We start from the raw sequence: 14,732 nt of genomic DNA, 5'->3' as shown, positions 1-14,732 counted from the left end.
CAATACGCTAGAATTTCAATAGGGTGCGCCGTTCTTCTAGAGTTGCTGGTTTTACTGTGAGATATAAACCCAAGATTCTAATCTCTTGTGGTCATCAAAGATCCCATGGCAAGAATAGGAATGTGATTGTTCATGTCCTACTCAAATTACACCGTCTATAGCTGTCGTTTATATATTAGTTGAGCAGTACTGAACATATATTAGTCAGACCGTGTACAGAACAAAACAGGCAGCTAAAGGAGGGTAATGTAATTAATACAAATCACTCTGGTTTTATGCAAAAAGAAAAGGAGGACTTGTGGCACCTTAGAGACTAACAAATTTATTTGAGCATAAGCTTTCGTGAGCTTCATACAATGAAGTGAGCTGTAGCTCACGAAAGCTCATGCTCAAATAAATTTGTTAGTCTCTAAGGTGCCACAAGTCCTCCTTTTCTTTTTGCAAATACAGACTAACACGGCTGCTACTCTGAAACCTATGGTTTTATGGAAGATAGATCCTGTCAAACTAACTTGTTATATTTTTTGGATGAGATTACAAATTGGGTTGATAAAGGCAATAATGTTGACATAATACACTTAGCCTTCTTTAAGGCATTTGACTTGGTACCACACAACATTTTGATTAAAAAGACTAGAACAATATAAAATTAATATGGCACATATTGGATGGATAAAAAACTGGCTACCTGATAGGCCTCAAAATGTAACTGTAAACAGGGAATCTTCATCTTGTAAGTCTGTTTCCAGGTCGGTCCTCCAGGGATCAGTTCTCAGCCTTACACTATTTAATATCTTTATCAATGACCTAGAAGAACACACAAAATCGTCACTGATAAACTTTGCAGATGCTGTAAATATTGGGGGAATGGTAAATACTGAAGAGGATAGGTCACTGATACAGAGTGACTTAGATCACTTGGTAAACTGAGTGTAAGCAAACAGTATGTGTTTTAATATAGCTAAATGTAAATGTATACATCTGGAAGAAAGAATGTTGGCCACACTTATAGAATGGAGGACTCTATCCCAGGAAGTACTGACTTTGAAAAGAGATTTGGGGGTTGTGATGAATAATCAGCTGAACAAGAATCGCAGTGTGACACAATGACCAAAAGAGCCAACAAGATCCTGGAACACATAAACAGGGGAATCTCTAGTAGGAGCAGAAAGTTTATTTTAGCCCTGTATTGGGCACTGGTATGACTCCTGCTGTAACACTGTGTCCTGTTCTGCTGCCCACAATTCAAGAAGGATGTTGATAAATTGGAGAGGGTTCAGAGAAGAGCCCCAAGCATGATAAAAGGATTAGAAACGATCTATTTAATTTAACAAAGAGAAGGTTTAGGGGTGACCTGATCATAGTCTCTAAGTACCTACATGGGAAGCAAATAATTGATAATGGGTTCTTCATTCTAACAGAGAATGTTATAACATGATCCAGTGGCTGGAAGTTGAAGTTAGATAAATTCAGAGTGGAAATAAGGCATAATTTTTTATGAGAGAGTAATTAACCATTCGAACAATTTAAATCAAGATTGGATGTTTTTCCAAAAGATATGCTCTAAGAATTATTTTGAGGAAGTTCTGTGGCCCACATATTACCGGAAGTAGATTTCATTGGTTCCTTCTAGCCTTGGGATCTATGGATCTTTGAAACCTTGCCTTCAAGGTTTCACACCTTCCAACATCTGCAAAACACAAGGCAGGGCTTCTATAGATAACAGCCTCCTTCACTCTGCAACCATGATTCATCCCCAAAACAGATCCATCCTATGCACTGGATGAGGAAGGGAACCTGTGGAAAAATCCAGTGTGATCTTGTGATTAAAGACCATATCATAACATATAAATACAACAGGCAGAGGGGCATTAGAAGTTTAAAAAATCCAGGATTAAGGCTACTGTGCAACTTTTGAGTGCATGACTTTGCAACCTTAGTGTTCTTTTAACATAGTTGTGTGTGTGAGTGTGTGTGTGTGTGAGAGAGAGAGATTTCTTGGTTTTAAAAAAAATCACACTGAAAACACGGAAATTCTATCATGTTATATCATATTGACACACACACACAGTGAGTCATCAGCAGGGATGGAACCCACTGATCCACCACACAGACCTCTGTCATTTGAGCTACTTGAGTAACTGATGGCAACAGTAGGTTGTAAACCTCTTTGTGGGCCAGCACTGAGACTTACATTTTGCTAGTGGGTTTCATGGACAGAACAGGCATGGTGAGGCTTCCAGGTTCTGGAGGGATGTGTTCTCTCGAGGTCACTGACCCAGTCTTTGCCAACCAGTCCCTGCCTCCCCTCCCCCACATCTCTCAGTCCTAGTCTTCCTGTCTCTTTCCCCAAGCGGTTCCAACCTCTCCTCGTCTCCCACCTTGGCTCTCAGCCCAGACTCTTTGCCCAGCCAGACACACTCTCTTTCCTTGGCTTCCAGCCTCCTTGCCCAACGGGTCACAGTCTCCCTCCAACTTGCCATCACAATTTTTGTCTCCTCTCCCCTCATTCAGTTCCAGTCTCACCAGGCCTCGTGGCCCAATCTCCTCTTTTCCCTCCCTTCCCCCCACCCCGTGGCCCCTCTGCATTCAAGTCAGATGGTGTTCTCATCCATGCTGCCTGGGCTCCAGTTGCAGAGGAGGGTTGCTGCATAGACAGCAGAGAAGAGACAGACTTCCCTGCTCTGTCGTGTTGCCTGTCCCTACCCTAGTCCGGAAGGGCTGCAAGGGAATGGAGCACGCTCAGTGTACATGGAACCATCTACAATTTTAGCTACTAAGCTCCAAGTCTCTATTGGGCATATGAAAATATATTTAGGCAGATTTTCACAAGAAAAACAAAAGGTACTATCATTATAGAAGGGACCACCCCTTGACAAACTCCAAGTCTCTGCTCCAAAGCATGGGGTACTGCTTCTCAAAACATGGTGAGCAGAATTTTTTTAGCATTGCAAAACAACGTATTTATCCGTAGTGTTGGTCTTGAAAATAGCTGTACCGTTTTGGCTGAGAGTTTCCCAAAATACTCAGGCAGACACCTGACATGGAATATTTCAGTCCAAAAGTTAAAGTTTGGAAAAGTTATAAGCAACTGAAAACAGGTTCTTATAATGGGAAATATTGGGCAACCTTCATAATAGTCAGTGCTATCATCCTCATCTGCAATGTATGATGGATAATTTGTTGTATGAAGTCAATGGGACTTGCTGTGTCAATAGTTTATGAAGCAGGATTTAATGTTCTGTAAAAATGCAAGATATTATCGAGAATGGACCTAGATGCAGAATTCATATCCAAAGTTTTGGATTTGGCCTGCTATAGAAATGTTGTTCAGACACAAAACTTAGTTCTGGATATAGATTTCACCTTCCCTATCATTCACGTTGGTTCAGATCTGGGATTTTGGTTGCAGTACATCTCTAGCATTATTGTGAAATTGTCCTTCATGATAGTACAGTAGATAACACATCACATCTCTTATTGCCGCCTCCTACTTATCAGTTGTACTTATTGGGCTGCCAGCAAACTTAAAAGAAGCAAAGGTCCTGTGGTTATTTACCATTGTTCTGGCCGCTCTCTTCTGGGGTAATGGCATGTTAACATCTACTACAGTAAGAACAGAGCATTTTATGATACTTGCTAATCTGGAGGGAGATGCAGTTTCTCTGCTGAAGAGATAAATACACAAACAAACATTAATGCTGTTTTTCTTTAGCAAACAAACAAAATTATTCCAACATGGGACTGTATGTGGCAGGGTTACCACAATAATTATAAAGAAGCTGTTAGCAAACTAATGCCTTCCATTTTTTTTAAACTACTCTCTTAGTAACAAAAGAATTATAAAATTAGGGTCAGATTCTGCCACCATTACACAGAATAATATTTTTCTCCGGGAGCAATTCCATTTAAATTAATAGGAGCGTTTGTGAGTACAGGTGCCAAAATCTGGTCTTTACTGAAATTGAATTTATTGGGCACCACAAACTATTCGCTAGCAGGATCTTTGTATGATATATTATGTTGCCTGATTTACTGAGCTGTTGAGCTCCTACAACTCCCAATGAGGTCATTACTCATCATCTCTAATAACTAGGGCAGTGATGTATGTGTGTTATTTTTGAGAGACAAATAGAGACAATGGAACATAATTATACAATTGCTGTGAAGGAGCACAATGAGAGATTTTGAAAGAAGAGAGTGACCAAAAGACAGTCACTACTAGTATGTTGGGGAAAAAATGAAAGAAACAAGCATTAAAGCATGTTTCATGTGAAACCAGCATAGTATAAAGGAAAACCAGCTGGATGGATTAGCTGCTTGTTTATTAGAATCAACACATTTTGTTAAAGGGAGCCATGTTCACTTTTATTTTTATTTGTTTGTTTGTTTCATGTTAGTACCTTTTTACAAGAGAAAAATATCCCAGGCTTTACCAAATCAATCATTTGGTGAGGAAATAGGACCTGATAGATTCTCAGGTGTAGAGCTATATTGACTCTCACATCAGAGAAACGATGCCAGTTTACTCCAGCTGAGGAACTGAGTATAGTAGTAGGAAGCAAGAAGCACAGACAGTTCAACTATTGCGGATTCTCAAATACAGGAAGGCACATAATGGCTAATATGGAAAAGACTAAAATCATATTCCTTTGTGTCATTAGTTGTTCCCCAAAATATCTGAGCTGTCATTTAAACCAACATAGAGTATGCTTAGTTAACACTGTAGTGCTGGTTGAATTTTTCATTGAAAAAAATGACCCTTTTTAAAAACACAACATTTTTCACAACAAACTCTAAATGTTACAGAAACTTTCTGTTTTCCATGACATTTTCCCAATTTTTGCTGTAATTTTTACTAAAATTGTTTTAATTTTTTTCATTTACCACAAATATTTATTTTTCTTACTGAAAGTGGGTTTTTTGATAAATGAGAAATTTCAACAACTATTTTGACTTTAAAAAAAAGTTAGGTAGAGAACTAACATGGAAAATTTAGCAGAAAATTGGTCCACCCCAAACTTTGTGAAACTGAAAGAACTTTGAAATTTCCAAGCTATTTGCAAAGTTGTTTCATGCTTTTTGAGCTGCTCTGTAACACTGTTTTAATTAAGAACAGAATTTGGCCTCTGGACTCCAGGGCAATGCCACCACATATGTTTAAAAATCATCATCAAGGCAAATCCTAAAGATATGTGGTCTCCTCACAGATCAAGCATCACCAGAGTTGATCTCTAGTCAGGTCCTTAAGACAGTCTGGTTGGACATTTAGTCTATGTCCATCACTGGCAATCTTGTTAGGTCACTGAAACTTTTGCAATCATGTGATTATCAGCCATATAGCAGCATTCCTTGGCAAACGCACTTTGTAATTTGTGTGTCTTCCGTCCTAATAATATGTAAATACCAGGAAAGCTGCCAAGAGCAAACCAGTGCTGATGGAGGCAGTTGCTAGGTTCAGCTACAAATACTATCCTCATTGCTGATCTTGTTCTTTCACTTAATATGGATCAGCTGATGAAAATGACAATCAAAAACATCAATCTACTGCTTTCAGCCTTCGTTGGCACCCAGGTTTCACTGGGCTACAACAGAATTGGGATTACCATGGTTGTATATTTTAAATAGCAACTGTCTAAGTGTCAATATCTGTCTGTCTCAGTGCTTCCTGTTCAGTGTAACATTTGGGGTTTCCAGCGAGCCATTTCTAGGTATGGATATTGTGTGTTTAAAATGGTTAGTACAGACATATGTTTTAGATGGTTCTCTCTGTATTCTAGCTCAGAATTGCCTTTGATTGCTTTTCCAATTCTGAGATCAGTTTTAAGTGGCTCTTTTCATATGTGGATCTTTCTATTAAAGTAAGAGAAAATAGCAGATTTAAGATATTCTGCTTGTTTGGGGTCATTGTGTTGTATGAAAAAATAAAACCATTATATTGAATTCAGTTAGTTGCCTCTTTACCATGGTTTGATTCTTTCTAAGAAAATGATGAACATGAAAATGCCTGAACAAAATTATTTCAGTGTAACATGGTCCCAATATTTCAACAGACAACTAACAATACATTAACTTTCTGTGTCTGTGGAAAAGATCTTTAATTGACTTATTCCTATTGATTCTGAAATCCTAGAAGCCTGCCTGTATTAGTGGTGTATGATCATTGAAGTCAGAAAATAGGTTTGAACAGCATAGGAGCTTAATGTGGGATTCAATTTATCTTATTGCGTTTCCATCATTAGACTCTGCTTGTAATAGCAACAAAAGGCTCTCTGGGAAATGATGCAAACAGATCTTGACAAATACTCTAAATACAATATTATTATAGGTATATGGCTCCAGTTTAACTCTAAAAATGCAATCCTAAATGCTAATGATAAGGTTCTGCTCTCAGCTCCAGTGCTCCACAGAGTCACCGTGGATTTATTTCTGTGTAATAATTTCATCCTAAAGCCTTATGAAACAACACTGTTTGGAACAAAAAGAAAAGGAGTACTTGTGGCACCTTAGAGACTAACCAATTTATTTGAGCATGAGCTTTCGAAAGCTCATGCTCAAATAAATTGGTTAGTCTCTAAGGTGCCACAAGTACTCCTTTTCTTTTTGCGAATACAGACTAACACGGCTGTTACTCTGAAAACTGTTTGGAACGTAGCCTTCTGAATGACTACATGCAGTAAGTGTATTTACAAGAGAAATGTTTGTATTATTTAATATCACAAAAAGGCCTAAAAACTCAATGGGCCAGGAAAAAAAATCGACTAGTACAACTCTCAAAAGGAAACTGAGTGAGCAAACATCAGTTTGTGTGCCTATTTGCACATTTGGTTTCTGTGCACTCACAAATTGGACAGGTGAATGTTTGGAATGCTGTCACTGAAAATGCCTGAACATTCACCCCAAACCCATAAAAAATGGTTTTAAAAATATCTCACATGCATATCTGGCTACATACTGGTCCTTAGGCAAAGTATTGAGTAAACTGAGGAGAACGGGGAACTCTATGGGTTTTAAGAGTATGAAAAACTTTCCCATAAACTATCTGTAGGGCATGGGACACCTGTATGACCATTATTACCTTCCAGAAGTGCCCCCTAAATCCGGATTTTGGGTAATAGTTAATTGATCTTCTTTCTATGCCTCCAACCTCCTGCCATTTATGTTTAGAGGGAACTACAATGAAGCACTTCTCCATTGCTGGAGTGCCCCTAATGGCCTTTTGGGGTATGTCTACACTGCAGTTAAAAATCCGCAGCTGGCCATTGGCAGCTGACTGAGGCTCGCAAGGCTCAGGGGGAGGGTCCCAGCCTGAGCACGAACATCTACACCAAAGTTAAACAGCTCCTTAATTCAAGTCAGTTGGCATGGGCCAGCCATGAATGTCTAATTGCAGTGTAAACATACCTTTGGTGGCCTGCACCCTCCAGACTGCTAGACAATGGGATCTTTTCTATAGAGGCTTGTGATAAAATAGACCTGAAATGGAGAACGCAGTAGACAACACTTGAGTGATCTTCTTAAGCAGCATAGGCCAGGTGTTACAAGGTGCTGTGCATCTGCTGCAGGGTGGGTGTGCAGTGTGAGTGAATCATGTTCAGTGCCTGGCAGGAAGAAGCAGGACTGATCCCCACATCACTGAATTCCACTATTGTGCAAATTTTCATCTGTTACATTTTTGCATAGGTTGGGTGTGTCTGCACCCATAACAAGCAAGCATTTGGTTTATTATAAAACAGCCTCTAAAATCAATTCCTTTATTCAGTGCCACCTGTTGATTTAAATTCATTTTTGGCATTCAAGTAGAGAATGTTTTGCACCTTTGTAAGAATGTTTGCTGGTGTGGGTAAAAATAGGAGTGTAAATTAGTTTGTTGAGGCTCCTGCATAGTAAAAACACACACTGCCACTGCTTCGCTGGAAATGTAATATCTTTGTCTTCTAGAGGATTTGTTTAACCACACAAAAAGGGGGCTTATGCAGCTTGTGAAGAAACGTACTGTAGGAAATTAAATCGCCAGCTCTTCTATCCGTGTTTTGGGATGTTGTATTTAACATTTATTGCCTCTCTCCAGTTGCTCTGTTTCCCCTTCAGAGCACTAGCATTAACAATAACAAAAACCCTAATGGTCCATTATGAGTTAACTTTTCGTCTGTTATGACTAGAGGAAAAATGTACTGAATGGAATGCATCTATTTGTACAATAGGCTTTTGTCTTCTATTCTGGACAACATAAATAACTGAAGTATTGAATGACAATACTTTACAATGAGTGGTCGTTTATTCAGGGAAATTTAAACTGGCTTTCCAACTCAGTAAGGTCCTCATTGGCCTGTGGGACCAAAATCATCCCTGGGATAACGCCATTGACCTCAGAGGTTTTACAGCAACGAGGAATTTAGTTCATTTGGGGGAAGGTTTTGTTGTTATACAATGAATAGTGAAGAAGTGAAGACTATGTAACTAATGACAATCTATTGCTATTGACATTCAAGAATGAAGCTTGACATCTCCTGGCCAAATTCTGATCTCAGTTGCACTATTTTCTCCAGATCTACACCACCGTGACTACATAAGCTCTGAATGAGGGTACTGTGGAATGGCATGAAACTGATGTAACTAAGATCAGAGAAAAGAACAGGAGGACTTGAGGCACCTTAGAGACGAACAAATTTATTTGAGCATAAGCTTTCGTGAGCTGAAGTGAGATGTAGCTCATGAAAGCTTATGCTCAAATAAATTTGTTCATCTCTAAGGTGCCACAAGTACTCCTTTTCTTTTTGCAGATAGACACTAACACGGCTGCTACTCTGAAACCTAAGATCAGAGAGACATCTCATTATTATTACTAATTATTTGTATTCCTGGAGTGTCTAGGACCCTGATTCAGTAAATCACTTACATGGAATTTAAGCACATGTTTAAGTACTTTGCTGAGATGATTACTCACATGTTTAAAATTAAGCACATGCTAAAGTGTTCTGCTGAATCAGGGCCTAGAATTGAACGGGTCTCATTTTCCCTGGCATTGCAATTGATTTCCGTGGGACTACTCAGTAAGTAAGTTGCTACTGATCTTGAGAAAGGGTGGCAGAATTGGGCATTATAAAGAGAAACCTAGAAAAGATATATATATATAGTCCATTCCCCTGCTAATGCAAGACTATTCCACACAATAGGCGCTTTATTTGGTCTAGTTTTAAATTACTCAAGCGATGGTAAAAAGAAAAGGAGGACTTGTGGCACCTTAGAGACTAACCAATTTATTATGGTGTTGCTTCCACTTTCAGCATCTATATCATAATTTGGTTGGTTGTTTGGTTTAGTTCAATAAAATACATGTACTAGAACATGAAGAAAACATAATAAAAATGTTCATTCTTACTACCCAGGGATGGCTCTTCATCAGTATGTTACGCTTCAGTTTAATGACCCTGGCAAGCAAGCATTAAAACCCAGATTGATTTTGATTTATGCACACTATTATTTGCTGTTAGCTCAGAGGTTTTAGTTTATTTAAATAGATTTTTTTCCAGAATGAGCAATTTTTTTTTAATTAGATGAACTATTTCTATATAATGTCTGTTTCAGTTGCCAGTCAAATTATCCTCTTACTCGGCAAGCATTCTCATTCCAAGGTTTATCAAGTAATTGCCCAGTACAGTGATGGTGGACCTCTTTCACCTATCGTAATGATTCACTTTTGTAACATAGTTTAGTTATTATCTAGATTCTTGCTGAAAAGCAACAACAACAAAAATCCAAGATCAAAAATGAAGCATGTTGATAATAATATATGGTAAGACCTAAATTGTGTAAACACATTTTAGTAGGCTGCATCCATAAACCATCTTGCACTTTCTTTTCTATAATGAGCACCAGTGGGCATTGGTCAAAGTCCACGGGTCCTAATTGCTGGTGTCATGAGAACAGTGTTGTTTTGTTAGTTTTATATTTTTTTCCAAGTATTTACATTACACTATTCTAAGGTTAAAGAGAAAAGATGTATGAGCTCAGCTGTGCTGAGTTCATCTTAAACTCAACTTAACTAGGCCCTAACGCTCATTATTAACCTTGATCATGTTTCACATTCTAGAGTTTCTTGCCTTGCATAATTAGGAATAGTCCTTGCTAATATTTTCAGTGAAAGAGCTGTATAGACCAATATTGTTCCATATTATTACTGCAGTTTTGTTTATTTTTTCCAAGCTTCTAAGATCAAAACACCTGGAGCAAAATTTAGCAAAATTGATGTATGTACCTTTTTTGTAATGGATTAAATGCCTTGATTTAGGGATTACAAAATTGATAACAAGTTGACCGTCCAGGAAGACAAAATTTAATTTTAGGAAATTATTAATCCATTGATTTCAGGATGTCTGCAATGTGGTTACTGCCTCTGTTGATTAATGCCTAATATTTGATGTACTGTATAACATATTATGCATTTAAAATGTAAATAATCTTGGTTCTATTCAGAGCACACAGAGTTTTGCGCTCCCATGGATAAAAGATAATCACATAGGGTGAAATTCACTTCACCATAGAAGATCTTTTAAAGTGTTCCAGGGGGCTTTGTATGGTGAATTTTCCCCTCAGAGCATATATAATAAAAAGCGTGGCCCTGCTCCCATTTTACAGTCCATGGGAATTTTGAGTCCATTTCTTGGAGACTTGCAAACCAGGAGGCCCCTTGAGTAACAATAATGATATTTGTGATTCATAGAGAAAAATGGCGGTCTAAAAAGAGGATTTGCCATATCCTGGATAAGATAATTGGTATTGGTGATAGTGAATACCTAGTGCTTCAATACAGTTGTAGAATGCTGTACAGGGTGGGGAAATTATTTCCTGTCTCCTCCAGTGAATAGATCAAACTCTGATGCCATGAACTATATTACCCTATCACAGTGGTGGCTCAGAGAAGCAAGAGAAGCACTTGTAGGAGTTATTTGCAACTGGAACATCCCCAGCGTCTGAGATATAATTGGAAGGAGAACATAAGCTAACTAGATAGGTAGTCCCTCCATCTTTCTCTCCAAGCTATAAGCATGATCTTAAAATGTCCATTTCCTCCCTCTCTCTCTCTCTCTCTCTCTGCTCAGTACCCACTAGAACAGACAGAAAAGGAACACAGGAAACTAAAAGGCACAGGTGTAGCCCATATGATTATTGCTATCTTACCAAGTGCTCTACAGGATGAAATAGAGCCACACCTACTTGTCTAGCAGTTGCCTCTTGTGAACTTTGCAGTTTGCATCTGAGGGTATGTCCACACAATAAAAGCTTTGCATAGTTTAGCCTACCTGAGCTAGTTTGAACCAGCTAGTGTGGGTAACGATAGCAGAGAAGACAGCATAGCTCAGGCTTCAGTGTGGATAGTACAAGCTTGGCATGAACCCTGGGTACATCCTTGGGTTGCTAGTTTGTGCTTTGCTGTCTTCACTGCTGCTGTTTCCTACACTAGCCAGACTATCAGCTAGTCTATGCACAGTTTTTGCTGTGTAGACACACCCTTAGTGTACTCTGTATGGTGCTCAGCTTCACTTTAACACATTTACTTCCAGTGCAATGTGCTCATCACAGGTCTGTCATCTTTTCCCCTCCTCTCATCCAGATGGAATGCCATATGTTTGGTGGGTTGGTCGTGCCAATGAAAAGCATCCTTACTGGGGAGGATCTCTTCCTGGAGTTCAGCAATGTGCCTGTGGACTGGAAGAAAGTTGTCTGGATATGAGATATTTCTGCAACTGTGATGCTGATAAAGAAGAATGGTAATTATGCTAAGAAATTTTATATATCGTATGTGTGGAGAGATGGGGGTGGGGTAGTAAAGGATGATGGGGAGCTGAATCCTGTGCTAATTTATACCAGGTATAAACTGATTTGTTTCAGGGCAATTAAATGGGGAGTGAATTTAGCATAGAATTTGCTCTTATTTAAAGCACAGCTTTTCAGTCAAACAAAGACAAGGCTTCTATCGGACACAGTCTTCCAGTGTGAATAGCATGTTAGAAAACATTCTGCCTTAGGTTACACTTGGGCAGCTCTGTTGCAGTCTGTGGGTTAAATCATGACATTTTTACTTGGTCAAAATTTCCATTGACTTTGGTTAGAGGATTGCCTGATAGAGACTTCAGGAATTTAGACTCCTCAGTGTCACTGAGGGAAGAGTTTGGGCCTCAGACAATAATTTTTAGGTGAGGGTAGAAGCAGAGGAAGTATAGTCTACCAGAAGGGTTTGTAAGCAAATAATTTAAATTTCTATATGTGCCTGGATCTTCTATGTCTGCCTGATCCAACGCCGAATGAATATGATGGAAAGACCCCCTTTGATTTCAGTGCACTTTGGATTAGGTCTTATAGGAGGGTTTATACCTATAAAGTATATATTCAAAACCCTATGTAAACTGAATCTCTGTCCACTGAATGTTCCCTGATGCTGGAAAAAAATGTGAATGTAAACTCTTCCTTTTACCCTCTGTTCACTTTAAAGACTCTTAGCTGCTGACAGAGAGCCAGTCTGAGCATTTTCAAATTAATTTCATATTCTATAGAGGATTAGAAATGACAGACATGGTTGTTGAAAGCACAAGGACTTTCATCTGAAACACAATAAAAAATGTACATGAAACCAGAAAACAGGGATTATCCACAGATGTGAGTTGTTCTGCTTTATTTTAAAAAAAAATATTTATAAGACTTAATAGATCATCAACAAAAATTGGAGAGAAAATACATACCATATATCATAATATGTCATCATATTTAAAATAGTATCTACATTTCCTCTAGGAAACCCTAATTTGGGAGAAATTAAAGGACACAATAAAACAGTGCATGGAGCTAGCAATATAAAGATACACACCCAACTATTCAAACGTCACCAGTTATTTCGAGGACCTCGCTTTTTGGGTGCCCAACTTGTAGCACTTAAAAAGGGCCTGATTTTCAGAAAGAGTGGAGCACCCACGTTTTGAAAATCTGGCCCTTAGATGTCTCAGATTGAGCACCACAAAGTCCTTAGTCAGTTTTGAAAATCTTGGTCTTAGTTAGTTTTCAATTAGAGATCATTTGTAAAATAAAATGAATATCCTGTCTTCTCATTCCAAATATTAGTGTCACAAAAATGTATGCTATAACATAAGGCTATAATTATTAATATAACAGAGTTAATAACAAGACTAAGCTGAGCTAAGGAGGGATGACTTGGTTTAAAAAGTCACTTCCTAGGTGAACTCAACAGCCGTGAACAGAGGAGTATCAGAGAGATTAGCTGCAGACTTTTTGGAGGTAGTGAGACTTAGTGAGTGGTGCATCTGGTCCATCTGTGGGTTGTTTGGTTGAGTGGTTTTTTTCTGTTAGTTCTCTGTATACAGATTAAATAGCTGGGCTGTGGGGCCCAGTAAGCAGGGTTCTTTGCTAAAGGTTACCTGGCTCCAGTCCTTGGGGCTTTGATTAGCCCAGATGTTTGAAGTCTCTGAGTGGCCAATCACTCCCGAGTGGTGAGGGGCAGAAGGGAGCTGAGCTGAACAGCGAAGACCTGGTAGAAAAAGTAATTTGCTAGGGGAACTCAAGAGCTGCAAACAGGGGAGTTGAGAGAGGGAGCGTGAGAGGCTTTCCTTACAGGTACAGCACTATATGTGATATCAAGATGCCCAGGGATGGAACAGTGTTCCTTGACCTGCAGCAGATGTGCCATGTTCTCTTGGCCTGATGATGGATGGGATTTCATATGCATGACGTACAAGTTGGTGGCTGTGCCGAAGGAAAAAATTCTTGGATTGGAGGGGCAAATTTGAGATGCTACTGAAAATTGGAGAAGCTGAGGAGTTCCTAGAGAGCCAGACTCAGAAAACACCAGTATCCCAGGGTCAAAGAAGAATGGAGCTGGCCACCAAGAAATGAGAGGGAGAGAGAGGAGTCCTGGCAGTTCATAACCATTAGAGGCTATGGTGATATTCTACGTGGCTGAAGACAGATAAGCTGTGGCAGACTCTGGCCACCAGAAAGAAGAGGACAGGGAGGAATTCCATAATTAGTAGCTTCAAATTGGTACCAGTTCCTCAACACTATTTGACATTTTTATAAATGATCTGGAAGAAACCATAAAATCACCACTGACCCAATGATAAAGTTTTCAGCTGAAACGAAAATTAGAGGAGTGGCAAATAAGGAGGAGGACAGGTCACCAATTCAGAGTGATGTGGATCACTTGGTAAACTGGGCACAAGCAAAAAATATGTGTTTTGATATGGCTAAATGTATATATCAAGGAAAAAGAATGTAGGCCATACTTAGAGAAGGGGAGAAATCTATCCTGGGAAGCAGTGATCTGAAAAAGATTTGAGGGGGTGGAGAATTAGCTAAACATGAGCTCCCAGTGTGATGCTGTGGCCAAAAGAGCTAATGTGAACCTGGTATGCAAAAACAGGGGACTCTTGAGTAGGAGTAGAGAGATTATTTTACTTCTGCATTTGTCACTGGTGTGACCTTTGCTGGAATCCTGTGTCCAGTTCTGGTGCCCACAGTCCAAGAAGAATGTTATTAAATGGGAGAGGGTTCAGAGAAGAACTCTGAGTATTAAAGGATTAGAAACCTGCCTTATAGTGATAGACTCAAAAAGCTAAAGTCTATTTAGCTTAACAAAGAGAAAGTTAAGGGGTGATTTGATTACGGTCTATAAATATTTACACAGGGAACAAATATTTTATAACCGGCTCCTCAGTCTATCA

The 14,732-nt window shown here is 39.0% G+C and overlaps 1 protein-coding gene across 6 annotated transcripts in view; it reads left to right on the top strand.

The window, feature by feature from the left end:
* CNTNAP5 (contactin associated protein family member 5) overlaps positions 1 to 14,732 on the top strand; it is a 419,241-nt gene that overhangs the window by 326,998 nt on the left and 77,511 nt on the right. For all 6 annotated transcript variants that reach the window (XR_012154186.2, XM_073305029.2, XM_073305027.2 and 3 more), the window contains one exon: positions 11,615 to 11,771. Coding sequence is in view for 5 of the 6 variants with exons in the window: in XM_073305029.2 (XP_073161130.1) it covers positions 11,615 to 11,771 (157 nt within the window). In the remaining variant the exon portion in view is untranslated. The remainder of the gene's footprint in view (positions 1 to 11,614; positions 11,772 to 14,732) is intronic.

The sequence above is a fragment of the Lepidochelys kempii genome, chromosome 11, assembly GCF_965140285.1.
Source record: "Lepidochelys kempii isolate rLepKem1 chromosome 11, rLepKem1.hap1, whole genome shotgun sequence".
NCBI classification, from domain to species: domain Eukaryota; kingdom Metazoa; phylum Chordata; order Testudines; family Cheloniidae; genus Lepidochelys; species Lepidochelys kempii.
Note: the sequence above shows the minus strand (reverse complement) of the source record. Positions and strands in the feature narration are given on the sequence as shown.